General features: G+C 46.3%; 1 protein-coding gene and 1 long non-coding RNA gene across 2 annotated transcripts in view; one reads left to right on the forward strand and one right to left on the reverse strand.

The window, feature by feature from the left end:
• Positions 1-642: 642 nt before the first annotated feature.
• On the forward strand, positions 643-4605 carry LOC115598821. Its single transcript, XR_003987950.1, has 3 exons — positions 643-693; positions 1459-1585; positions 2508-4605. It is a non-coding gene; the product is annotated as an uncharacterized LOC115598821 (long non-coding RNA).
• The window catches only part of CHSY1 (chondroitin sulfate synthase 1), a 74760-nt gene continuing 51461 nt past the window's right edge, over positions 4095-27393 (reverse strand). The window contains exon 3 of the mRNA XM_030456860.1: positions 4095-7768. Within this exon, the coding sequence (XP_030312720.1) occupies positions 6176-7768 (1593 nt within the window). The 3' untranslated portion in view covers positions 4095-6175. The remainder of the gene's footprint in view (positions 7769-27393) is intronic.

Here is a 27393-nt window from a genome sequence, read left to right on the forward strand (position 1 = left end):
GCCCCATCACTCTCTGTGCTGGCAGCAGGACCTCACCAGGTTCCTCCAAGCCTCAGGTCCTGCTGATTCCCCCTTTGGGTCAAACTGTCACCCTCCTCCTCCTTCCCCAGGGACCAGCCCACACAGTGTCACCTCCCTGGTGACACAGAGAGGTGTCCATCCCACTTTCCCTCAACTGCTCCATGGGGAAGAGCAGCTTGAAGAGCATGGAGCAGGGTGGTGCCCACACCCATAGGTGAGTCCTCCTCCACCTGCAAGCACTGGGGGCTGGGTGAGGGGGGCTGGAGGCAGATGGGGGGCACCTCAGCCCAGTGCCAGGCACAGGGACCTCCTGGGGACACCCCAGGAACATGAAGGTTGAGCTGTGCTGTGCCCCACAGTGGGGCCCCATCCCTATGAAAAGAATCAGCCCTTGGAGAGGCTCCTCTGTACAATTTAATCCTGACTTTGCTGCTTTTTTTTTTTTTTCCCCATTTTGACAATAGGGCCTTGTACACAGCACGGCTGCCTCTGAGGGAGGGGTTTGGTTGGGCTAAAAGCCCCCCAGCAGCAGGCACTGCCAGCTCCAGCTGAGGCTCCCAGCTCCAGGTTTGTGACTCCTGGGCTTAACCCCCACCACAAGAGTGGGTGGGGGTGTCCCATCCCCACACCCCATCCCCCCAGGGGCTGATGATCACACTGGTGCTGATTTGGGTGAGTTCCTGCACTTTTAAACACTTCAGCACCATCTTCCAGCCCTAATAAACCTTCCTCCAGAGGTCTGACCTCTGGAGAAGGGGTTTTCCCTTGGGTTTCCACCATGCTGATGATGCCCCTCATGGCTGCAGTGAGCAGGGTCCCAAGTCAGCTCAGGGCTTTCCAAATTGTGCTGAATTTTTGAAATGAAAAGTAATGAATCTGCCTGGTCTCCCTCTGCAAACTCTGTCCTTGTTTCTGCCCAGCTTTTGATGGCTTGGGACACAGCTCCATACACAGGTCGTGGCCAGCAGGGTGGTGGGAAGTGACAGGGGTGTGAAAATCAGCTCAATTTTGCCCAAAAAATGTCCTATATACTTCATGACAAGCCAGGAGTGGGGAATAGGGTTGGAGGTGGAGAAGATTATGAGAATGGGACCAGGGATGGAGTTGGAACTAATGAGGATAAAAATGTGGCCAGGGATGGGGTCGGAGATGATGAGGGTGAAATCAAGGCAAGGAGTGGAGTTGGAGAGAATGAAGATGGGCCCAGGGATGGTGCTGGGGGCAGGTGCTCAGCCCCAGGGGAACCACAGCAAACCCATTTGGGCAGTGGGCAGCCAGCCAAGGCTGCACCTCTGGGGCTGTTGGGGATCCCCAGTGATCAGTGAATTATTGTAACCATGCCCTTTGGCTCAGCAATTACTGGAAAGTCAACAAAGCACCAAGGTGGTGGCTGTGGTGGTGGTGGCTTTGGTGGTGGCTTTTTTGTCTTTTCTAAAGACCCCCTCAGCAAGAGGCACAGCAGGACCCAGGCAGAGTCCTCCCACCCCCAGCTGCACAGCGTGGACCCCCCCGAACTTCCCAGACACTCAAGCCCTGAGCACTGGAAATCTTGGAGCTGATTCAGGTCAATTAAAGTCACAATTTTTATTGAATTAAAAGTGTGAAAGTAAACACTGCCAGCCCTGCGTTTGGGCTGTTACTTTTCTTTTCTTTTTTTTTTTTTTTAATGTTAATTTTTTTTTTTCCACCCTCCTCAAAAAGGTGATTTAAAAGGTGGTGGAGATGCCCGGGCTGGAGGAGGGCTGGGGAGATGGGTTTTGGAACTTGGAAAGGACGTGGATGGGTTCCTTGCACCTGGGAAAGTGTCAGCAGAAGTTTGGATGAGAGGAGTAAAAGCACTTTTGGCAGCAGCAGCTGCCGGGTGAAATCCCATAAAAGGGTTGGGGGGAAGGAAACCTCGTGGGACGTGGCTGCTCTGCAGCTCAACGTGCCTTGGCTGGGGAGTCCAGAAAGTCTCCATGTCCCATGGAGGAGATGGAAATCGGGTCCAAAAACCCCTGGATTTGCCCCAATCGGCGCAGGAACTGATGTTGCCAGCGGATCCCTCGCCAGGGACTGCAGCCCTGGCTACAAAAACTTTGGGTTCAAAAGCTCCCAAGGTGGGCAGTGTCCCACCAGCCCAGAACCACCACATCCCAAAGCAGAGGAGGAGGAACCCAGTGGGACCTGGGAGCCCCAGGCAAGGCACCCACCTGCTCTCCAGTTTTAACACCGTGAAGGAGTTTTTCAGTCCCAAAAAGCTCTGGCAGGAGGCTGCCTCTGCCAGCTGGGCATTTTTAGCAGGGACCCGTGTGGAATGACAGGCTGATCATTTGCAAGTTAAAATCACCAAACCCCCAGACTAAGCAGACTGGGGGGCAGTGGGAACCTTCTTGCTGAGGCTGCTGACAGGAACCGCCCGCCCAGGCAGGGCCAGGGGAGCTGCACCGAGCCTGGAGCTGCTCACAGATTGTATATCTTTTTTTTTTTTTTTTTTTTTTTCCCAGAGCAATAAACCCCCACTGTGCCTGAAGGCCCCAAACTTGAAATCCTTCCACGGACTGTGACTCTGCAAAGTTACACATAAATATTTAACCTGTAAATAGTCGCAGGGAGCATGACGGGCACCGAAAGCACGGTGAGGGCTCTGCTGGACCTGCACTTTCAGAGTCTCCTTTGCCTCCTTTCACCCTCATCAATCCTCCAGCAACAAAACTGGCTGCTGGGAGAGAAGGGTTTTTAGAAATGAGCAGTCATAAATCCAGCCCTCCCTCCCCCCTTGCCTCTCCCTGAAGTTTCACATGTAACTTAACTCCAGCGACCGATGAACGTTCGTGAACAAGGAGCCAGGAGCAGCCTCAAGACTCCTCAGCCTGAGGCTCACGGTGGTTTGGCCATTCCCCCTGACAGCCCATGGGACTCCAACCTACCCCACAAACATCCCCACCAAGGAGAAAGGACCAAGGGAAGCTTCAGCTGCCTTTGCAGATCCCTCCTGATGTTCATCTCAACCCATCCTGTCCATCAGCTCCATCTCTGCAGGTGACAACCCTCCCCAGAGCTGAGCAGCTGCTTGGGGACAACCCCTGGGGACATTCATTTCATCTTAGCACTTGCTTCCACCTGTTCCAGCTCCTTAGAGCTCGGGCAGCAAAACCAGCTGATTTTAATATAAAATGGGTTTCTAAGGGTAGGCTTATCAGAGACTGATATAATTAAAAATGTAACATCTCTGAAGCTGTGAGTCCATAAAACACGAGGTCAGTTAAGATGCAGGGCCTCAAGAGTTGCCTGCAAATTCAGCTTGGAGAGATTTGGTTAACTGCAGGAAAAAAATAAACCCAATACCAGATGGGTGCTTTTCATTAAACTGCTTTTTCCATTCCCATGCATTTTGCTTTTGCCAGCTGCTATGGGCTAAGAAAAAGCCTTCCTAATCATAAATGTTAATATACAGCATAAGTACAAGACTTTTCCCCCCCTCTTGTCTTTTGGTATTGCTCTTTAGGGTTCATATTCTTCAAGCCCTATTCTGCAGTCACAAATTCTAGGTTTTTGGGGTTTTTTTTTTTTTGGTGTTTTTTTTCCCCCCACACTGTGAAGAAACACATCTGTGATCCCTAAGGTTCTCCCTTTAGGAATTAATTGCTATCAAAGCCTCACACCACTACAGAACAACTATGATAAAGCTGTCAGAGTTATTAGAAGAGCTCGGCCCACGTAATAATTATTTTTACTAAATATTAAATACTCAGCCCTGTGCATTTTAAACGTAGGGTTATGGATGTTTTCAGTCAGCAGAAGCACTTTTAATCTTTTCATGAGGAAAAAGGCAAAACCCTCTGCTAGAGACAATCAGCCACCCCAGCTCAGCAGTGATGATCTGGGAATACACACCTGAGGCTGCTGCTGATGTTTTCCCTTCCCCCAGAGCCAAGGGACGTGGCATGAAGTTTATTCCAGGCCAAAAGCACCAGACAGAGTCCAAACCCTTTGTAAGAAGGGAGATCTTTGCCCCTGGACTTCCCCAAAGTGCTTCACCTTCACGCTGTGTGAGAAGACACGGACCGAGGCAGACGACTGAGGAGCTCCAGTTGCAAATAAAAAATCTTTATTGCATCTTAGAAGCAAGTCTTAAGAAAAAGGAAAAGAAAAATTAAAAAGGAAAAGGAAAAAAAAAAAAAAAAAAAAAGAAAAAAAAAAAAAAGGAAAAGAGAAAAGATTTTTCCATGCACTGAATCCATCCAAGTACCAACATCCTTGGGGCTGTCACCAAAAAAACCGATGAGCATTACAAGACATCGACTCTACACGAGCTGCAGTTCATGCTCCATACACGTGTAAACAATGGTTGTTTCTTCTACTGGAAGAGCAATTACTCTGTAAGATCCCTTCAAACATGGCAACCACCTAAGCATCAGTTTTAATCCATTCCTTCCCTGCTCTCCACTTCCCAAAGAGCAGAAGTGGGACTGGGAGCAATGAGACGAAACGGTGCTGGAGGAGTCGATAGAAAAATATATTGTTGGCTGGGTTTTATTTTCTGTTTCTGCTGAGTGAGATATTTACAGGTAGGAAGGTCCAACAGATCATCTACTTCAACAACAATGTCCATTCACTAAGTCTCAGTGTAAAGGGTTTCCTTTCTGGCTTTAAGGCACTTTGTTTCTTTCCTGTTCTCTTGCCTTGCTAGGTGTTAACTCACAGGGATCATGCTTTCCTTGCATTTGGCCTCCCCATCCCCAGTTCCTCTCAGAACACTGAAAAAAATTAAGTTTACTGAAGCCATTCCCAAAAATGTTAAAAAGAAATTTGGAAAAAAAAAAAAAAAGAAAAAAAAAGATTCATGAAAAAATATTTTTAGAAAGTAATCTTTGGAGATCATTTACTGCAAGTATGATGTACACTACCTTATCAGTGAGAAGATGCAATACATTCCTAATATATATATATATATTTACACACACATATATATATATATAAAATATTAAAATGACTAACAGATATTCAAGGAAAGGTCAAGAACCTAAGCCAATGGATATTAAATAAATTAACGGTCTATCAGATACAGGAAAAAAAAAATAATCCCAAACAAAACTAGTAATCAAATGTAATAGTTGTTCCCATGAACATCACATCACTGACTGAACAAAATCAAAGCAATCAGGTGCAGAACACTCAGTACAGGAGATTTGTTTTTGTGAAGTTCTCTTTAGGGATCTCCAATTGTTCCTTGTGTGCTGTCGCTGGGCTGCAGGAGATTCACCTTCCCCTCACTTCCCCTCCCTCCTTCTGCTTCAGGGTTTTTTTGATCACATCTCTTGGGCTCTACACAGGACAGCAGGCGAGGGGAACACACAGAACCCACCACAGATTCTGAATACATCAAATAAAATTAAAATAATAATAATAATAATTAAAAAAACCAGACTGATTTCTACACGGAGCAGTTTAGCCAAGAGGTTGTGCTTACTTTCTTCCCTCCCTTGAAGCCACCTGGCCATGATCAGTGGGAGTGTATATTTAAACAGAAATAATCAGCCATTTGGGGGGAAAAAAAAAAATACAAAAACACCAAAACCCAACGAAACCTCCTGTGATTAATAATACCCTTTGCACTGCCAAACCGACCGGGTTTGTTCTCATGCAATTAAAAACAAAACAAAACACCAAACAAAACCAAACCAAGGGCTCTCCTCAAGAAAAGCAGCAGAATCTTTGCATGGGAGCAGTCCCAAAAAAACTATTTCAACACAGAGCTTTTGTCACTTGGGTTGCATGCTCAGGTCTGGATGGGCAGAATCCCAGCAACGACGACAGCAGCGGGAAAGGTAGGAAACCAACTTTCTGTTCAGGAGGAAATTCTAATTCAAGTCAGGTTTTATGCTGATTAACTCCTAAACCAATTTGTCTGCTTGTTTGTTTGAAGGCAAATGTTGATCACAGTTTTGTTCAAAAACCAAAAAAAAAAAACCAAAAAAAACCCCACAACAACAACAGCAACAACAAAAACCCAACGGCCTTGTTCTTCGCCAAAACGAGAGCTTTATAAGAAAACAAGGATGATTTCTAAAATATATCCTGTGTGGTCTTTTAAAAGTGAATTATCAAAAAACGTTTTCCCAAAAATAAATTAGATAATTAAAAAAAAAGTCTTTTCCAGCATAGCTGGACATTAGGCTGTCCTCACCGAGTCATTGGTATTGCTGCTTTTCCCAAAATTTGGGTCATTTTTTTCAAACCATATTTCAGCCAGCTGCTGTGTGGACCCATAAGTTGAAGCTTTGGACCCCAAGCACATTTTATATTGTTTTGGATCAAGATTAGGGTCACAAAAAACAGGGTGATGCACATGGACTACTCCAATTTCTTGGCTTCGGAAAGTTTTTAAGCCAGCTTGAATGACTTTGTTAAATAGGTCAACGTCTTCAAGGCCCCAGCCTTGGATGGAGACATCAAAGCCACCTGCACGAATAAGGTCACCCTTGTAAATACAGGTAATACCAAAGCCATAGTTCCTCCAGAAACCTGTTTTCTGGGTGAAAGCAAAATGATTGTCACTAGGAACCTTTCCACTATAAACAATCTTTGGATCGTACTGGCTAAAAATGATGGGAAAGTAGACTTGTTGACCCAAAACTGTGTTGGCTCTACACCTCTGGAGGAATTCCGTGGTGAACACCAAGTCAACGTCGCAGAAGAAAAGCAAAGACTCATTCTGGAACTGAGAAGATCCAACTTCCAGAGCCAGTGCCCTGGAGAACTCCCCTGACACTGGTAAGACCTGCATGTCAGCCTTGGGGTACTTGGAGTGGTAATCTCTCATCAGCTCGATCTGCTTCGCCTTGTCAGGGTTGGAGTTGGAATTGAAAAGCAGGACCACCAGCTTGACGTTCTGGTTTGGAATGAGGCAGGTCTTCTCAAAATTCCCCATGAACCTGGCAAACATGTCAAAACGCCCGGAGAGAGGCATCAGGATGTTGATCTTCTTGTCTTTGAGTTCCTTCCTCTCCGCTTTTGATCGGCTGAGCTGGAAGGGAACGAACATCTTCAGCGAGTTGGAGAGGAAAGACAAAGAGCCAGAATCCTGGTTGATTTTGCTGGCCAGCTCTTTGGCATCCATCTCTTCGTGCTCCATGAACTGGATCTTGCTGAAGGTCTGCTGCAGGTACGCGTGCCTCCTGACGGGCACCGTCATCTTCTTCCCCTTGTGCTTTTTGTACAGAAGCAACAAGTCCAGGACGTACTCTGCTCCGTACAGGGGATTTACCCTCCTATAGCCATACTGGATTTCCTTGAAATCTATGATCCTGCCCCGGGTCTTGGCGTTGGCATTGATCATTTCCATGACCTGCATCACGATGTCATCCAACGCTTCGCGCTGCGACGAGTCCATCCCTCTCCGAGGGGGCTGCCCGTCAGCACCCGAATACAAATACTTGCCTGTGAGGTATTCCCACTCCAGGATTTCTTCCCGGTGGCGGGGCTGGAATCTCATGAAGGAGGGTGGCATCCCCAGCTGCAGATCATCCTTGTGGATTTCCGTGTTGCTGTACTTGCTCATCAGGACGATTTCCCTGTGGAGCTGCACGGTCCGGTGCCGCAGCTCCGCGATCTTGCGGCTCAACATGTAGCTGTGCAGTCTGTACTGGTAGGGGGGGTTCTTGTTGGGGTGCAGCGTGATGGCTCTGTGGATTTTGCTGTTCCTCAGGTCCCGGATGTAGCCCTTTTTGTTCTGCTCGTAGTTTTCATAAAACAGCTGCTGCATCTGGGAGAGAAAAAGGAGAAGTCAGCGTCGCGCCGGTGCTGCGCGGGGGAACCTCAACCCACGCAGCCCCCCCTGGGAGAAAATTCCTCCTTGCAGGGCCAGAAGGTTTCTGAATAAGCTGTTCCTGGGTTGAGGCACAGGTTGGAGGGACAGCAGCTGCTATTCAAGGAAATTAAGAGGATTACTCATTGTAAACTGGTAAAAGAAACATCTACCACGGATTTGGGATTACTACAGCTCATTTGAGAGATATCACCAAACAACTGAGCAGTAAGTAGATTGTAAGCTCTTTTTTTTTTTCTTCACAACAACACAGCACCACCAGGAAAAAGAAATTAAAGTGACGTTTTCACCACAATACTTTCACTATTCTTCTGCCTTCTGTAGACTTTAAGAGTAATAATAATGGAGAGCAATAAATAAGATGCCATACACTTAGTGAGAAAGTATAAAGACACCTTTTCCATGGCACCCAAATGCTGCCCAGGCACCACAACCCAGCTTGCTAAAAGTTGTAGTCCAGATGCTAAATCTTGAGTGCTGCAATCCAAAGCTCCATTTCCCTTGGCTTTTTAAAACCTCAGGAGAAAGCAAAATGCACTCAAGATTCCTAGCATCAGTTCCAGAAGGCAGGTAGCCCAGGGTAAGTGTGTAGGCTGGAATAAAAGCATCCTTAAAAGAGGAAATTGCAATTTCAAGTGAGAAGATGGGGAGCTAAGATTAGATTTGAGAAGTTTTATGGAAAGCCACAACTTAAGAAACACAGACAAACTGGCTTTACAGTTTTCAGTAGGTCAGGGAGCAGCTGATATAATGAAAGGCACATGGAAACCAGGATGGTAATGTGGAAAATAAGCTGGAAATAAAACCTTAAGACAAAATAAAATAAAAAGACCCAAAACACCTCAAGGCCAAAGTTCTATACAATGGGCATTTGAAAAGATCACAAGCTGAGTCTGTGTCACAACACAAATGTCATCAACCTGCAGAGGAGCTGACATGACAGTTTCAGCTGATCTAGGATCCAATCTCTGTTACTGGCAGCAGAACTGGCTATGGGCAATGAAGCACGGGTAGAAAGGCTCTGAAGAGCAGCCAAGAGCTAAAATCCAAAAGAGGAACAGAAGAGAGAATGGCTCAAACCTGAAGGCAATTGAAGGGAGCATTAAAAAGAAAATCACAGGCCCAGAAAGCTTCCCTTTAACAGACTGAGTGATGCCTCTCCCAGCTGTTCAGACCCAGCAGACCCCTCTTCCACTCATCCTTTGGTTCCTTTTTTCCCATCACCATGGACTGAAATGGAATCTAAGGGATAAACTGACACCTGGATCTGATGGCCACCATCTCAACACCCCAGATGTGTGACCACTGACACCTGGCCCTGCGTGCATCCCTGCAGGCAGCACCTGGATCTTCATCTGGGCAAATGGAATTCATTTGGGAGGAGGAAGGAGGGAGGAATTTCAGCTGGACTGAGAAAAGGAGGGTTTTTTTCATGGGTCATCATCAATCCTCCAGCTCTTTTCCATTCCTGCTCAAGTCCACCTCATCCCCTGCTCTCCCCTGGGTGATTCCTGGGTGAGGGGCTCAGCCCAGGTGCTGCCTCTTGATAGAGACCCTTTTGTTAGAGACCCTCTTGTTAGAGAGCCCCCAGACAGCAATGCAGCCAAAGCAGAAGATCCTCTTGGCAAGGAGCTGCCTGTCACCATGTGCATCCTTTCAGAAATCATTCAAGATCTATGGGCAGAGCTTAGTTGGTCAAGTTCTCCAAATGGAATGAAGCCCCCACTTTCCTGAGAAGTTTTTCCCCTCACCCAAAGATTGTTCTGCCTTTGTATCCCTGTATTGTTTCCTCCAATAGTAACACTTTATTTTTTTTTTTTTGTCCACTTTGAACTTCCCTGCTTCTGTTAAGGGCTCTGGAAGAACTCAAATTCAGAGTCCTGTAAGCACAATTTATTACAATAAAAAGCTCACACAGGAAGAACAAGACCAGTCCAACACTGCAGGACCCACAGGAATATTTTTCCTGACTGATTTATCCTCTAGATAGCCCTAAACACCACACACACATCTAGAGCTACAAGGCTACAAGTACTGAATGCCTGTGGCAACAGGCTGGAGATCTCTGACATTACGATGACAGCTACAGACACAGGTTTTTCCAAGAGGATTTGTGACATTAGATAGAAGTTCTTACATCATGTCACAAAGCTTACATCATGTCATTATTTAAAGGCAAACTGAAAATAGGACTTAATTTTAAATCTTGGAGACAAAATCAAGAGCATGCAGCATGAGTGCATTTATTCCAGAAGTGCCATCTAGGGCATTCTGAATTAGCTGTGAGAGGAAACTCTGAGAAGCAAAAGGGCTTTGAGAGCACACAACAAAGTTTTAAAAGAATACCAATGGGCAGGAAAAGGTTATGAAACTTCCCAAGGGAAACAAAGATATGAACCCCTATCCTAAATAAAGATATGAACCCCCAAATGCTCCTAAATAAAATTAACAAGTGTATTTTAAAGCTCTGGCTTGCCATGCAGGAGTAACCTCCTCGTGAGGCTGGGTAACTTCTGCCCTTTGAATACGACTTCTTGCCTCTCTTTAATGCCTAACTTTGAAAACTGGACAGAAAACAAAACACAGTTCAGCAAGTCTTGACTGGTGCTTGAAAGCAAAAGCAATTTACAACTGAAACAGCTCCAAGCAGCCACCTTGCTCCAGACAAAGAAGTGACAACTGTAGCACACCCTGTGCCCCGGCCAACTCTGCTGTTAAACTAATGAGAAGCATCACAACAATTACCTCTAGAATCCTGTTTTTCAGAAGAAAGCCTTGCCAGGCTGGCACTTGCATTCTTTTACCTATTAAGTCTCTCCCTCTCCTACCCCAGCATCCTCCTTGTTTCCTTTTCCAGCAATGGGTAAAGGTGTGGGATGTGCCAGCATCCTGCAACCCAAATCTCCCACCTCACAACCAGGCTACACCCCACACTTGTAGGAAACACAGAGAAGGGGTTAATCAATTCAGAGAGTAAAATGAATTACAAACTATTTCTGTGTCCTATATGGAGTCCAAGTGGCCAGCAGCCAAGAGAGCCATTTACCCCTTCCTGGGGTTAACTGAGGTTCTGGTGGACACTGACCCCACACTGCAGAAGCACCAGGAAGCCCAGGGGCTTTCCTTCATGGTAAGGAACCTCACATGGATTGTGTTTTCTCAGCCACATCAACAGAACTTGAAAGAAATGAGCACGTCTCTCCATACAGCCTGGCAGCTCCAGCAACACAGAATAGTTTGGGTTGGATGGGACCTTAAAGATCAATTGGTTCCAACCACCCTGTAAGGGTAGGGCCATCTCTCACTAGACCAGTGAGTTCATTTGGTCAAAGCCCCATCCAACATGAACCCATATCAATTATGGATTCCATATAAAAATTAGGCAGCACTGTCCTCAGCACCTGACCCCTCATTTAGGGTCCAGAACACTAAGGCAAATGATACCTCACAGCACACCTGGGCTTTTGGCTCCACCCAACACTCTAAAGCCATCATGAGGAAGATGAAAAAATGTAACTACCTCTTGTGCACATCATTAACAGAGACTGATGGGGAGGAGGAGACAATGGAGAAATTTATTTGTCATTTTTCTCTGCAATTTATTTGCTCCTCCTCCACAGCAGCCACTCAACCCAGACACGTCCAACAGACCTTACGTGCAAACTTCCCCAGGCCTCTTACCAGAATCTTGTGAGCTGAACTCTTCAAACTCTTCTCTAAGTGAAACAGGTTTCTCTATGATTCTTTTCAAAAAAGGAACCTTTCATGGATATGAATTTTGCAATGATTATATTCTAAGCATGCTTTATTCTAGTGCAGAGCACTGAGAGGGTAGGGATACAAAGAAGAGCTACTCTTTATTGACCACTATTTACTCTAGACCTGTTGAAGCCTTAAAAACCCTAATGTTCCCCAAACCATTAGAGACTGAATGTTTAAACTGTGGTACAGCTGTTGTGGGCACTACTGGCTCCTATCCAAAAGACCAACTGAAAGGAGAGAGTGTTACGTTCTTCGTTTTAAATGAAGAAGTCTTTTGCAGGCCAAAAAAAAGTGTACTGGAGAAAATGGACTTTAAAAATAAGACCAGTTTATGCAGAAACTGGCCTGCAGCCATGGATTAGCCCCCGAGGGCTTTCTCTCACAGCTCCAGATTGTGCTACCACAGCCCAGAAAATGCAGCCCCACAAGTCTCATGAAGAGCACTCGTGGACAAGGCATGTTGCATGGCAGGCTTCAAAATGCCCAAGATGTGCTTCAAATACAAAGCCCAACTACTGAAAAAAGCTCAAAAGATGTCACCTAGTGCATGGAGCACCTCACCTGGGAGGAGATGAGCACAAAGGTCCCTCTGGGAAGCTGGAGAAGAGCTGCTGTACTACAGGAGTAACGTGGGTGACTTGGAGTTGATGATCCCGATGGGTCCCTTCCAACTCAGCAGATTCTGTGACTCTGTGGATGCTGGGACAGCCCCTCTCTTGCCCCTCATCTCTGTTCACCCCCATCTCCTCCTTGCTCCTCCTCCCAGAGCTGCAGCCATGGCAGTGCAAATGAAAATGTGAAATGAGAGATGCCTTGCACCCCCATCCCAAGTAACTGGATGAAATCATTGTAGCTGCACTAACACAGCTTTGCCACGTCAGCAGTGATTCACCACAAGAGGTCACAAATTTTCTGGGTTTTTTTAACTCCCCAATAGAGCAAAACTGATGAAGACCCAACAAAAAGGAGCAGAGGGTCTTTGTTTGCTGCTGACCTGGACTGTAGTGATCTCCTTGGATACAACTCTTGTGTTTCCAAGGTTCTTATGAACAATGGCCTTCCCATTTTTGAACCCCAATGCTTTCTCTGTGGTCCCACAGCTGAGCACTGACATGAGTGCAGTGGCTCTGGGTGGAGTTCTTATGGTGGAGACAAAAAGAGGGAAGTGATGGATAAACACTGACTTCCAGTGAGCTTGGCCACTTGTTCATCCCTGTAACCTCCTCATCTGACACTCCAGGAAAGGATGCAGGAAACACCACGTGGGGCTGGGGGATCATCTGCAGCTGACAAGTGAAACCCTGGGCTCTGGAGCAGAAGGAAATGCTGAGATCCCTGCATTACTTCTCACACAGATTTCCTCACGTCCCACTGCTTTGCATTTGCTTTGTTTCCTAAATTAAAGAAGAGGCAAGAAAATCAGCTGGACATCCCCAGGAGCCAGCACTCAAACTTTCCATTGCTGGAGAAGCAGAGGCAGATCCAGCTGGGACTCAGGGCAGTAACTCTGAAGCAAGAGGTTCATTTTGTACAACACAATTCCCTCTTCTTGGATGATGCAAAGTGAAACAGTGTCTGCCTCACTCCAGAGCCTTGCAGGGCCTTCTGCTCTCCTCTCCAAAGTATTCCAGAGAGGAAGCCAAGTATCTAAGGCAAGTTTCAAGCACAGCAAACTCAAGGTCACTGAATTCCCAAGGAATCTGTGAATTAGGAGAGTTCAATCTTTTGTTAACAACACCAAGTAGCTGTTTAATTAAACAACTGTCTTTCTCCCACTCCTTTCCTTGTTTAAACAAGCACTTAAAAATTAGTTACTCATTTTACAGCTTCTCAAACCAAGTAGCCTTTAAAGTATTCCCAGCTTGGCAACTGAAAAGAAGAAAACCTGCAAAAATAAAGGTCTTCCAAACTGGCACTGTGCACTTCACCTCTGACCTTGAGGTTTTTTTTTCCCAAAATCTACATAGGGGAGCAATCCACAGCACTTGGGAACTGAACTAACTGAGATCCTCCAGCTATGTAGCAGGAGAGAACCTCCCTCCCTCTGGTCCTGCATTAACTGAGCTTCATTCTCCTGATCTAAACAAGGACACAAGATCCTGGTCTCTTAATCATGAACAGAGGATTTCTTCCTCAGGTCTCCCCAGCTTTGGGGACAAGCTGACCCAGAGCTGCTGTATAAGGAGGAGAGAAGAGAATTCTCTCTCTTTTCAGAAGCAGAGAATTGCTCATTTAGTGAAACATCCTTCCCCTGGGCTGTGTCTGACACACTAGGTGCCATTGTTCACTCCAAAAAGCCTGGAACTGCTTTTCTAGAGACACAGAGTCATGTTTTCAAAGCATAAACCACAATATAAGATGAAAGAGTTTTATACCTCAGGAGCAAGCAGATAAAACAGAATGTGCCATTTGAGGACATTTCGATTTGACTGCACAAACCTTAGGAGAGCTGGATGCAATTGCAGGGTCTTCTTCCAAAAGGTTCTGATTTAACAGAAACACAAACAAATAAAACACCACTAAATATTAACAAATGTCCCACGCTACGGCTATGAAAGCAGCAGCAAAACATCCTGGGTGCTAATGCCTCATTAGCATTGCTGGTGCTTGAGCAAATGTGCTGACAATTTATTTCTCGCATCATTTCCAAATAATTTACGGAATCCCAATCCCTGGTGCAAGCTGCTGTGCTGCCCGTGGCTCTGCCTCCCTCAAGCTCAAGCTTTGACCCGTGGGGCAAATAATTCAGCTCTCCCCCTCCAGCAGAGAGGCCCTGTCTCTGCCCCAGAGCCAAACAAACCCAGGAACACAGTGACTCGCTGCTGATTTCTTCATTTAAAAGGCAGACTCGGGGATGAGGCCAAACTGCTCGCCCCCCAAACACACCACGTTGCAGGATTTCTTCTCCTTGTTGTCAGCCCCACGCTTTTAAGTTCTGCAGCAGAAGAAAAAAGTTGGTTTTCATTATGAATTTCAACAGGCCCGTGGAAGAAAAGAGCTGCTGCAGCCCTGGAAGTCTGGATCTGCTTTTTCTCATGCAGAGCGTGAAGATTTCAGAGGAGCAGCACATGACTCTTGGAAGGAAGCTTCCTGCAGATGATGAGCAGAAAGTTTCTGACACCCTGGCAGATACATTTTTTGGATGCTAGAAACAGTTAGAGGGCTGTGGTCTCCTCTGAGCAGAGACTACAGAAGAGAAGGCCTCATGATGTTCCCCAATGTGTTTTCAAGAGGCAGAAATACAATAATTTAGAAATGCTTTTGTCCATGGAATTCAAAGATTCCTATTTGGGAGCTACTTTCCACAGCCAGTGGTTTTTGTAGGAGTTGTGAGCCATGATAGATGAGGAGCCTTTTTGGTCCTAAAACACTTGGCAAGGCCCCCACAAGCTGCTGCTTCCTGGGGGGTGAAAAAGAAACCCTCTAATTGGAAAAACTTCAGCTCCATCCATGCCTCATCTCAACATCAGCCCAACATCAGAAGTGAAGCTGGAGCAGTGCAGCCTCTCTGGGATCAGCAGTGATTTTGTAGCACACCCCAGATCAAGGTCTCCAGGTCTCTGCCAACACCAGATTCTGCAAGAAGAACCCTGGGGAAAGGATCCAGAGTGACCTGGCTGTAGGATCCTGACCTGGCTGTAGGATCCAGTCCTTTCAGCCTTGCCCACATCACCAGCATGGCTTTCTTTGGATGCAAGATGTTTCAGGGCCCCCCAACCCTGAGCAGATCCATGGAGACAATGTCAGGGTTAAGAGGTCCAGGCTGAAGGATGGTACTGAAGCAGTCACGTCAGCACAAAGCTCAAAATGTCTCTGAGCCCACACAAGAGATTACTGTGACTTTAATTAGACAAAGATTTGGCCTCACAATAGCTCCTTGCTGCAGCTCTTCCCTGGGTGAAAAAGAGTGGGGGTGTATTTTTTTTTTTACAAATGATTCATTTTCAAGACTTCTGGCACTCCCAGCTTCAGCAGCACCATTTGAGATGGGGAGGGACATCTCCTGATGGCAGCAGGCCATGCTTGCTGTTTCTGATCTCTTGTAAAAGACTCGTGGCAGGAATAGGAAAGGGAGGAAAGGAAGGGAGCTGGGAACACTGCACAAAAAGCCCAAGACAAGGCCAAGTGCTGCCCTGCCCCTGTCAGAGCTGCAGCCTGTGACAGAGCATCCTTCCTGACTGCATTTAAAAATCTGCTTTGTGCTCTCCTGACAACCAACAGTAAAGCCACTTCTCTGCCAGCAGCATCAGTGTCAGCTAATGAAAGTTGACAGAAAACTGGGACTGTGTTAGATTTCTCTGCTAGCAAGTCCTCCTCCCAGCTGCCACAACAGCTGCTCCTCCCAGGGGTGCTGCTGCTTTGTGCTCCTGCCAGGTGAGCACCTGGGAAAAGGGACATTGTTCAGGACACGCTCTTCAAACCTTCATCCCCTCCAAACTGGTGGTGACCTCCCCTAGAAGGTGGCATCTGGACACCACCTCATGCTGATGGGGATGTCTGAAACAGAGCAAACCAACATTTAAACCAACTCTTAAGAGTGGGCTCACTCCATCCTTGCTAGATCAAGGCTTGGGTCTGCTCGTGTCTCACTGGTGTTGTGTGGTTTGAAGGAAACACAAGGTGATGGCTGAGCTGCTGTTGTGTTAACAGGATGGCACAGCCACCTCTTCTCCAGGCTGGGGTTTTAAGGAGTGTTCCAGCATGGTGCTCACTACCTCCTTTTTCCAGGGTCTTCCAGGCACTCAGGACTTGAAGTGTTTTAATACCCACATCTCCATCACAAAAAGGGCACCAAGCAGCTCTGGGCTTGCAGGTGATGGGAAGCTCATGGGGATTCAGCTGCCTCCTTTCAGATGAAAAGTCCTCCTCACCTGTCAGCCAGCTCTGTTAGTAATTCAGCCCAGTTTGAAGGCCACTTGCCATCCAGGTGTCCTTGCTACCCCTCCAGCAATGCAAGCTTAGGAAGAGCCACTGTTGCTGAGCACAAGGCACCAGGGCCTGCAATTAATGAGGTATCAGCCCTCCAAAAGCAGAAAGCTTTCCAGCAAGGCCCACACATCTCCCTCCTCTCACCTTAGGAGGGTTTCTGCCTTCCTTGGTCACTGCTGAAGTTTGGCCTGCTCTGAATGGGAGGGGAACCAGCAGCACTGGGTTTCCTGACAGTGCTGGTGTCAGCAGGACAACCCTCCAAGGCATCCAGCAACGAAGCACAAACTCAATCCATGACCCTCTGGTTGCTTCTCCTGAATTAAGCTGGATTTAAAAGGACATCTCCTTTTATTCCTGCAGAGGGGAAAGAAGAACAAGCTAGGGAGTCCCTTACAAACTCCAGCAGAACCAGTGCCCAACACTGATGTCACATTTGTGACACAGGCAGATGGCTTCACTGCTCTTCCTCCACCAGCTTGCAAGCTCGGATCAGTTCATCTTCCAGCAGTTTTTTTCAGTCAGAATTACCATTTCTGGAACTGAAGACCATCTACAAGGGCCTGGACTCAATCACCAGCTTGTTTCACATGGGGAGCAGAGCAGGGTGACAGCTTCCAGGACTCACTGAAGCTGCACAGCATTGTTCTGAGGGTGCATTTTAAACGCGTGCACTTTTTTTTTCCCCCTGTATTATTTTTTTTGCCAAAAGAATTGTTGAATAATTACTCAGAGAAGGGGAAGGAAATAAAGCCACAAACCCTTGTTTTATGTGGAGAAGCCACATGTTTCAGTCAGCCCACGAGGATCTTGCAGCTGAGCCCTGGGATAAGGGAGCATCGTGTGGTAACGCGGCTGCTGCAGACAGAATTTCCCCAGTGAGATGCCACAATTGCAAAACTGGTTGTCTTGTGCCTGTATCATTGCCATGCACGACTTAAAGCCTTCCCACTACTCTGTGCTGAGTTTAAAAGAAAAGTCTGCCCTTTGTCTCATCACTGGAAAACGTACGTGCGCCGTCCAGCGTAGCCGTGGCCCTGCCAGAACTGCACGGTGACAAAGTCTCTGCCTCAAAGAGTTCTGCTATCTAAAATCTGAACCATAAACTGTGGTTGGGTTATAAAAGACACAACTCGTCAAGCAGTGAAGGGATCAGCAGAGGAAATCTGCCCATTCAGAGAGCTGATGATGTCTCAAGGTCTGACTTTCACGCCCTGTGTATCACAAGCTCCACAAATTGTACATTATTAGCTCTAACTACAAAGGTCACCTGTTTTTATTACTTCCTTCCCTGAAGCACAAGGGTTGGTGTCTTTAAAATTAATAATTACTCAAACCAGAGCCTCATTTGGACAGGGTTTGCAGGATGGGTGCAGATTCAACACCCCAGAAAGAAAAGTGGTGAAAGAAGGGAAAAACCACGGGTGCACATGCATGACTTTGGCACCAGCCCATTCCTCTGCAGTTTCATGCACACTCTGAGCTAGAAGGAAGGCAACATCTTTCTAACCAGCCACAGCTTTTATTGTCCTCCTGTCAGTGGAACAACTTTCTCATTATTAAAATGAGCTGTCAGGCAGACTGGCATTTCCCTCCTGGCCCTGTCCAAGTTAGCCTGCTCGTTCAAATATGGTTAAGGATTTCACATAGTGTTGCTGGCTAACTGTATATGGGCTGAGGTTTTCTGGAAGCTTGCTGTCTGGAACAGTTTGGAAAAAAGTAGCAAGCAGTGTAACTCTGCAGCCCTCTGTACCCAAGTGCCTCTTGCATTACACATGGTCTGTCAAACCAAGGGGCTCACCTCTGCATGGGTGTGTTTAAGCTCCGCTGCTGTGGGCCATCCATCATCTAGCTCTGCCAAAAAAGAATATTCCAACTGCTGCTTTCTGTAATGCCCTAAATTAAAGCTGGAGATGTGGAGATGATAAACCTAGTTATGCTGAATGTAAATGCATTCAGCCACCACTAGAAATGTAACGGAAAAAAAATAAATTAAGACACTGCCTCAAACAGTCCCAAGCTTGGTGAAGTATTTGCTGTTCACACAAGCTCCCTTTTGAACGTCAGCCATGCACATATGAAGAGCTTCTTGGTCCCTTTGTAGGGTTTTCTTTGTTCCTCTGCTTCCATCCTGGAGGACCCTTTGTTCTGCTGGTTCTGACTGGGCTGCTGCAGGTGAAGTTTTGGGAGAGAGGACCTGGCTCCAAAACTTGTGCGTGTTACCTGCACCGACTGCTGCTTGGTCCTTCCATCCATCCAGCAGCCTGCAAGTCCCTGCTTGCACTCAGACAGAGCTTTTGCTCCCTTCCCTCCCTACCTTGAAGGCTGCAGTCCTTCTCGATTTGCAAATCAGGCAGCTTGAAGGAATGGTAATACTTTCATTAGTGACTTCCCCTTACCCCATCAACTCTTTTTCTTCATCTGGGAAATGGGGGCAGCGGAAGAAGCAGGGAGATCCTCTGGGTGGGTTTGCTTCTGGGTCCCATTGCTTCAGGAAATCATGTGGGTGCTCAACACTGCTGAGAAAGGCAGGGAAAGAGAAGAAGCCCTTGCTGGGAAAGCAGAAGCAGCTTTAGGCAAGAGATGGAGAAGGCTGTTGGAGTTAGCAGCTTCCTTCACCAGACAGCGATGCCTTGTCTTCTTCTGACCCATTTTTAGTCGCTGATCAAGGACGTTTCAGGGATTTGCCTCATGAATAGCAAACGACTTATGCTGGGTTTGCCAAAAAGCCTTCTCCTTGCTGCAGGAAGGCAGGGCTGCTTTGAAGCAGCTCCTGAACCAAGACAATTTACAGCCTGAGAGTTTAAAGCTGCATTGAAACGGGGACGTGTTTCCTTGGGGCGTTATAAATCCCCGCGGTTCGGAGGCAGGGAGGGCAGGGTGCATGGATGGGGACTGTGTTCTTCTGCTGTCCCACGAAGTCACCTCCACGAGGGAGCCAGAGCCCTTCAATGGGGCTTTCAGAGGGACACACAGGACTACTTTCTGCTGCATTTTCCTTAGTAGTCTTCTGAGATATACTTGTATCATCTGAACTGCAGGTTGTTCCCCGGTCTGATGCGGTTTCGAGCTGGAGATAATAAGGGCTCTGATGTGAACCCCATGAGCAAAATAGGTGAACTCCCAGCAGGCTTAAAAACCTCTTAAAAACCTTAAAACTGAGGACAAGATTTTGCAAAGGGCTCAGCTGGAGGCAGAGGGACATACTGCCCATGGTTGATTCAGCTCTCAGGGCAGCAAAGGTGTGTTAGAAAAAGCAAGGTGGGCACTGACACCCAATTTGAATCTTAAAATAGCAGCACCCTAAAACACAGCTCATCTGGCAGGGCCTGGAGGCACCCTGAGAGCTCAGGGTGGGAGGAAGGCTCTCACCCTCCTCAAGGACATCTGTGAAAGGCACACTCTATGGCAACAACCTGATTTGGGATGTCCGAAACAGCACTATTTTCCTCTAAAGCTAACAGGAGGAGCTATGCTTATACCCCAGGATACTCACCCCTCATTTCATGGCTGTATTGCCCTTCACTGTAGGGGTTTTTTTCCCCAACCCAAGAAGGCAGCAGGACAAAGTGCAGGTCCTGGACCACACTTCCCCTCAGGCCGTGCCCTGCTGCCTGCGCCGTGCCTCGATGCAAGCACCAAAGCCAAACACCATCCACCCAGCCAAACCAGATGTTAGAAACCTGTCTTTCTCTTTCTCTCTCTCCAATTGTCCTCTGAGGGCTGGCCTCCTGTCAAATGCCTGAGGAGATATTTTTCTTTTTCATTTTTAAGGCAATGGTAATATGTTCAAAGGCTTTTTTCTGTTTGGAGAAGGCAAATCTACACCTGGCCCAGAAGTGACTCCATACACAGCACTCAAGAACAATTCTCTCTCTCTACAAGGACAGCTTGACCTCTTGACTTGCAAACCAGTGGTTTTCTACCTTCACAGAAATTTTAATTCATTGGTGCCACAGGTGTCAAATCAAGCCAAATCTATTCAGAGTGCCACCTTTTTTATCCAGCAAACTACCAAAAGACAACTTTTCTTTTTCCCTCCTGGTATTCTCTTTGTTTCTACAAGGCTTTAATCCAGAAGAAGACAGAGCTGATCTCCTGGGCATTTTGCTCTCCGTGGAAACAGGCCATGATATTTCCCACAGCAGGAGCAAAGGATGGGAAAAGAGAGTGGAAGGAGAAGGCACACTGGCAGATCAGAAGAGGCAAGCTTGCAGCACCACTCTGTCACCTTAAAATGCTTTTCCAGCAAGATGCTCCTTTTGGGTACTCCATGTCCTAAAAAACCCCAAACATAATAGCAGTCTGCACTATGCAAAGATGAAAGATGGAAAGCATTATGCTAACCTTAAAACGTAGCTTGAGGGTGTGGTGCATCCCAGACTGTTTAGTGTTAGCATTATCCTGCAAAGCACTGAAAAATGCATTGCAGGATATTGGAAGAAATGGAGATCCGGATATTAAAAGTAGTATTCAGGCAAATGCTAGGGGTGACTATCACAATACAGGCAGACCACAAGCTTAATGAAGCCAAGGAAATAAAGCACCATGACTAATTGAAAGCACGTTAAAAGAAATCACATACAAACTCCACTAAATCCATCCACTTAGAAAGGATACGTTGCCTTACTTGTAAGGGTGAGGAGACATGTGATTTACTGACCATGTCCTCTTGCTTTGTTGTTTTATGCTGATTTGCAACAAAAGCACTGCCTGTTCTTGAGCTCTGGGATTTCACACGTGAAGGATTTCTAAGAAAAGGGTTTTAGAGCTGGAACTGAAGTGACGTGGCCCAAACCTGAAGACCCAGTGTGGTGGGCACCCACGTGCTGCTGCCTTCCCTGTTACACAAAGCACTGTCCTGGGCAGCAAGGATGAGTGTCCAGGTTTTGTGACCTTCTAGAAGAGGAACAACATCATCTGAGCAGTGTGTTACTTGCAATGAGTCAAGAAGTAGGTTAAAGGAAGTCTTCCTGGCCATAAAAGCCCAGCTTCCTAGGCTCCTGAAAGGTTGGGGTTTATTCTCTGGTGTAGCTCTCCTGTCCACTTTGGATGGGAAAGAAGCCACCCAACCCATGACATGGCAGCTTCTCCATTTTTCAAAGGGCTACAACACACTGGAGAAGTAAAACAACCCCACAGCATCAAAAAGCACCCAGTAAAACCCAACTTTATCCAAAGCCCTGAGTAGAGTACTGAGACTGGAAGCTGTCTTGAAAGGCTATTGACTTGAGCTGCTTTGCTCTGGTTTTGCCTTCTGTTCCATCAAAGAACAACCAGACAAGAGAAAGTGTGCAGGAAGAAAAGCCAATGACCTGCTCAAGGCAGCAGTTGGAGCTTGCTGAGCTGCAGGAGACCCTCCAGCAGTTCTGCACAGATATCATGTTAGATAGACAGTTGTCTGATAAATGCCAGCCTAGAAAACGCCACACAGGAAGGGAGATAAACTAAAGGCTTGAAAAAAAGCAGAAGACAGGAAGGGGTTGTAGTTTATGAGAGTAGTTTGGACTACTGCTAATAATTTGTGTCCTGAGTGCTGCAAAAAATGCCAGAAAGAGTGAACTGAGTGAACTCACCAAGATGCAGGTTGGTAGGAGATGCACCAATTCCTGGCAAATATCAGATCATCTCCACTGGTGAATCAGCTGGCTCTGTATTATTTCTTCCTTCACTGGCTAGCTACAGAAACCATTACCCTGACATAATGGTTAGGGTTTTAACAGCATGAATCTTCTGGTTATAACCATGAAGAAAAAAAGAAATAATAATAATCTGAAAACCTCAGTGGCAAACAAAAGAATGCAATCTTTATTCTCTTGCCCACCAAATAATTATGCTTACATCATGCTAAAACAGAAGCCTAGGCTGGGCTTTCTGCTACTAAAAAAAAACAAAAAAAACACAAGGAGGAAAGCAAACTGTCCATATATATGGAATTAGAAATCCACGCCGTATATAACCCAGACCAAAGTATATAATCAGGACATAACAAATGGACTTTAATAGTCAGAGGAAACCACAGCTCTGGAAGGCATTTAAAGGAATATTTCCATTTTCCTAGGTACTATATCAGGTTCTTGGCCAGACATTTTTGATTGCACTGTACTAAAAATACAGTCCCAGTTTGAGAAGACAAAAATTTTAGAAGCATGACGAAATGTGAAAGGTAATTGCAATGCACCACTGAGCTATTTTATTACATTATCTAACATCTTTAAAGAGTAGATTAGCTCACAGTGCAAACATTCTGGTTTCCCTGATGTTTCAGAGCTGGCATTGAAACAAGCAGCAGAAACAACCATGCCTGAAGATGGGGGAGTGGTGCTAGTGAGCTTCTGGAGTAGGTTTCTTCAGCAGAACAGGGAATGCTTTCCATCCAAGATGCAGTCTGGGAAGATGGCTGGGAGAGGTGTGTGATCACTTGCCAAGCCCTCCTTAGCAAAACTGAAATAGCCCAACAGCTCCCAGCATTGTGTAGGTCCTACCACAGACACAGGACTTTGGGGAGCTGGTAGGAAAAGCTGCTGGAGAGGCTGCAGGAGCCCACAGCCCCACAGAGCCCACTCGCTGGTGATCGAGAACTCTCTCCCCCCTTATCTTCCTCCATTTAATTTCAAATACTTCCCTTATTTTCTTGGAAAGAGAGGACAGAGGATGAATGTGTTTCTGTCTTAATGAGTAACCATGCCTAAACATACAGCAAGCCTGAGGCTGCCCAAGAACAGACAGATTTAAGAAAAGGTAAGAAGCAGAACTCGAACCACCGGCTATGGATACAAGAGAAGGAACCCTCTACACCTGCAAAAATAACACAGTTCAGTGGCTGAGCTCTGCACTACACAAATCCCTGCTTTCCTAGGAAATCCGTATTTACAGTGGCTGTGGTTACATTTTCCTTCTGCTCTCTTTGCCCTCCCACCTGTCACAACAAGAAGTGGTGGGAGCTCTCCTGCAGCCACTCTCTTTTTCACAACTTTCCCTTCCTCTGTGCTCTCGGGCTGGTTAGCCCAAGAAATGGATTGAGTTATCAGACCAAAAGCAGGGAGACAGGCATTAGGCTCTGTTTGTTGAGGGAAAAGAGCAATTACTAACGAAACTTCAGTTTCCTTTGTGCAGACAGGCTCAGAAATTAACCAACTGCTCTCTCCCCTCCTTAAGCACAAGGCAAAGCTCTGGGGAAGCTGGATGGTGATGGATCCAGCACAGCATGGGATGCAGGGAGTCAGACAGCTCTCAAGAAAGGAAAATAGAGGAGAAACATCAAGGCCTTTAGTTAAGGGCACACAGTAGCTATATATTGGTACCACCTAATATCTGCAATTGCAGCTTACTGCTCTATAAAGCCAGATTTAATCCTGAAGGCTATCTTCAAGCAGCAATTTAAATGCAGGATCTAAAACCAGACATTACAAAACCGAAGGCTCATTTCAGACAAGATTGAATGAATTGTCTTTTGAGTGTTATTTTTCTGCAAACACAGAGACTGCCATAAAAACACGTCAGAGAAACTGCATCCAGAATACGAGGTGTCAATGGCCAAGCGTGTCCTCATTAGAGGGTGGCCAAGTGATATTTATTTAAAGTGTAATGCACTATGAATTAAACATTTATTTTTTATCACCCAGTAAAATATCTGAACCTCATTTTGGCAGCTGTGCAAATTCTACCCCGACTGCATTGAGGACTGACTGTACTTCCTTTGACTTTCACACAGCCTCTCTCCTCGGTTTAAGAGAAAAAAAAAAAACAAAACTAAAAATCAGGAATGCCAAATATGCAAACATTCATGTATTGGCCCACAGTGTGCAAGAGGACGAAAGCAGATCACCCCTCCAGACATCATCTTTAGTAAGGTTGCAGATGGAATTACAGCGTGATAATTAAACTCTTGGAAGAGCTGGCAACCTCATCCTAAAAGATCTGGGAACACAGCCTTCCCACTCCTGGATTGGTGGCTTAACCAAGGACCACGTTGAACTGAATCTTGAAGATCAGACCATAGGCTCCTTTTCCCCCTATGGGAAACAGAAGGAGCCTCACAGATTTTGGCCAGATACCCCCACAGCTCCTTCTGCTCAAGGTGGATGACAGCTTGCTATTAATATTTACCCACTCTGAAAAGTGTTCTGGCATGGTTTTAACAGGTTTGCAAGATTTATTCCATTCCTAATGCTCCTTGGACCACAAAGCAGAGCAGTGCTGCTGTGTGTCACTGTTCTGTTGAATCAGCACTAAGAAAATGCCATTTTTTCCACCTCAAAAAAGGTCTGGAAGGCAGAATTAGCCTCCCCCACCCCAGGGACCATGATGGCAGATGACAAACTGAATGATACAAACCCTCTGACCACAGGGAACTGGAAGAGGAGCTGATACCTGCTTCTTGTGGGCACAGCAAATAACAAAATCCACATTTGGACTGACCAACATCACTTCAGCACCAGGTGCACAGGAGAATTGTCACCAGATGGATGTACTTTGTAGGGTGTCTTATGATGATGAAGCTGAGTAAAAAGCTGGGAAGTTCTTAAGTAATACAGGAATTGGGAAAGATGGGATTGCAAAGAAGACTGTTGGGATTTGCTTGGTTTTTAATGGAATGGGCACTGGCTTGAGCTGCACAGAGATGTACAAAGGCAGAGCACAGTTTGAAAAATAGGTGTGGGCAGCTACCTGAGCACATGGAAAGAGATTTCATTATTGATTTAAAGGTGTAATGAGATCCATGAGGTGAAAACTGGGGCACCTCACAGCCCAAGTGGCTAAACTTTGGAGCAGTTTCATCAGAATGGATGCAGTGGGCAAGAAAATACACTGCTGGTCAACTACACAGGCTCCAAAATAAGATTTTTAAGTTGTTTTTTTTTTTTTTTTTTAAATAATTTAAATGGTTAAACTTGATATGGTTTCTGGGAGATGTGGCACTGCCTCTGAGTCTCTCAGCTGCTTAAACGTGACCATCCTGGCTGGACAGGAACCTGCAGATTCTCCATTTAGCACATTTCTACCACTCACAGCCCTGTGTTAATAAACCCTGGTTCTTAGTCTGGTATTTTAGAGCTTCAGCAGTTGTCTGCCAGGATCAGGGAAGGTTTGGTGCTGACAAATGTATTTATGGCAGCAAAAGAGACAGGTGGAGGGGATCAGAGTGGTACAGGTGCTTTGCTCTGAGGAAGCTGCTGAGTGTCTCACACCAGAGCAAGTCTGATTTAAGATAAAATCCTTTTTCTCTGGGATAGCTGTGCTGAGGGTCAGTGTTGGTCACCAGAGCTGCTGTCAGGAATAATTCCTACCCCAGGACAGATGGGAGAACAAATCCTTCCCTTCAAGAGCTCTCTCACAGCAATGTGGGACAGGTCTCTCTATCAGGACCAGTTAAGAACCTCTCAATCAATCATTTGTCTGTGGAGAAGCTCAGGAATTAACCTCTCTCCTGTCTTTCCCAAGAAAAATTAGATTAGGCTAAAATTCTTGAGTTAATACAAAGATACCTGGGTGAAACTTCTGATGCACAGAAAATCAAATGGGAAAGTCCAGGAGGGGAGGGGTCTAAGTGCTCTCCAAAAAGCAATGAGTCCTAAAGCCCAGGAGCTGCCTGCTTTTCCCATTGCTTGTGCTGCCTGCAGAAAAAGCAGGTTTGGAGCTGTGGTGCCAAGGCTGGTGGAGCTGTATCAGCTGTTCTGCCTCTTTGCTGCAGGGAGCAGAGGGTGAGGGTGCCAAGCACAAGCATCCAATTTCCTAAGGAGTCCTGGCAGGGCAGCAGTCAGCTCCAGGCACTGCTGTTTGCTGCACCTCGTGGAAAAACCATTGTCAAACACTGTGCAAAGCCAAAAAAACTCTGCCAAGGACAGGCTGAAAGCTGTCTCCCCATCAACGTGGACAGGAGACTCCCATGAACCTGCAAGGCCAGGGTATTCCTCTCCAGACATCACAGCAAGCCCCAGTTGCACATTTTATGCTGCTTGGGTAATGACAGTGGTTTGAAGCCATCCAAGCCTCAGCCCCAGAGGAGAAGTATTTGAGAGCAGGAACTCTAAATTAAGCTGTGGGCACAAAAAGTGACTTGGGATTAATAAGCATTTTGCTTTGCTTAGACTATTACCTTGGGTGGAGCAAGGCAGCTGGTCCAGATATCCCTGAAAGGCACTTTGCTGTGCACTTCAGCTGCATCCTCCCAGTTTTCTCACTGCTGCAGACCAAAAAAGTCCTGGTTTTGTCTTTGAAATAGCAGTGGATAGGGAATGCTGACTCAGGATTTTAGCTTCACCCCCGTAGGGCTAGAAAGAAGCTGTGTTCCCCTACTTGAAGCAAGAAGATAAGGAAAAAAAATAATTCTGGGTTCTTCCAGCAGATAGCAGAAGGCACTCTCTGAGTCTGTAGCAGTGCAATGCACCAAATCTCAGCAAAGCATCCCTGAAATGCAGCCTGATTTGTGTCCAGAGGAAAAAAAATCATTCTCTACAATGTGCTCTCCCCTCTGGCAAGACCTGAGAGCAAGACCTGATGCTTCAGCTGCCCTGAGAGGTGGGGATGTTGGGCAGGATGAGCCCCAGGGAAGGAGAAGAAGCAGGTTCAGAAGAGGGGGGAAGGGAAGGGATGAGAGAAGGAAGCAGATTATTGGCTGTAGCCAAGGATTTACTCATTATATAGAAAGGAGATGAAAGGCTTTATTTAAAGTGCCAATGTCAGTTCAATGTGTTTCTAAGGACACAAACAAGTCCCAGTGGTGAAGAAAAACCCAAAGCAGGTTCACCTTCCAGTAACATAATGGTTCTTTGGTCACTTTAGTCAAAAAAAAAAAAAAAAAAAAAAAAAAAAAGCAGTGGGTTTCAGAGAATCCCTGAGCAGGCCATGCATGGGGACAGCCATGGCTGGAG

Source organism: Calypte anna, chromosome 10 (genome assembly GCF_003957555.1).
Source record: "Calypte anna isolate BGI_N300 chromosome 10, bCalAnn1_v1.p, whole genome shotgun sequence".
Taxonomy (NCBI): domain Eukaryota; kingdom Metazoa; phylum Chordata; class Aves; order Apodiformes; family Trochilidae; genus Calypte; species Calypte anna.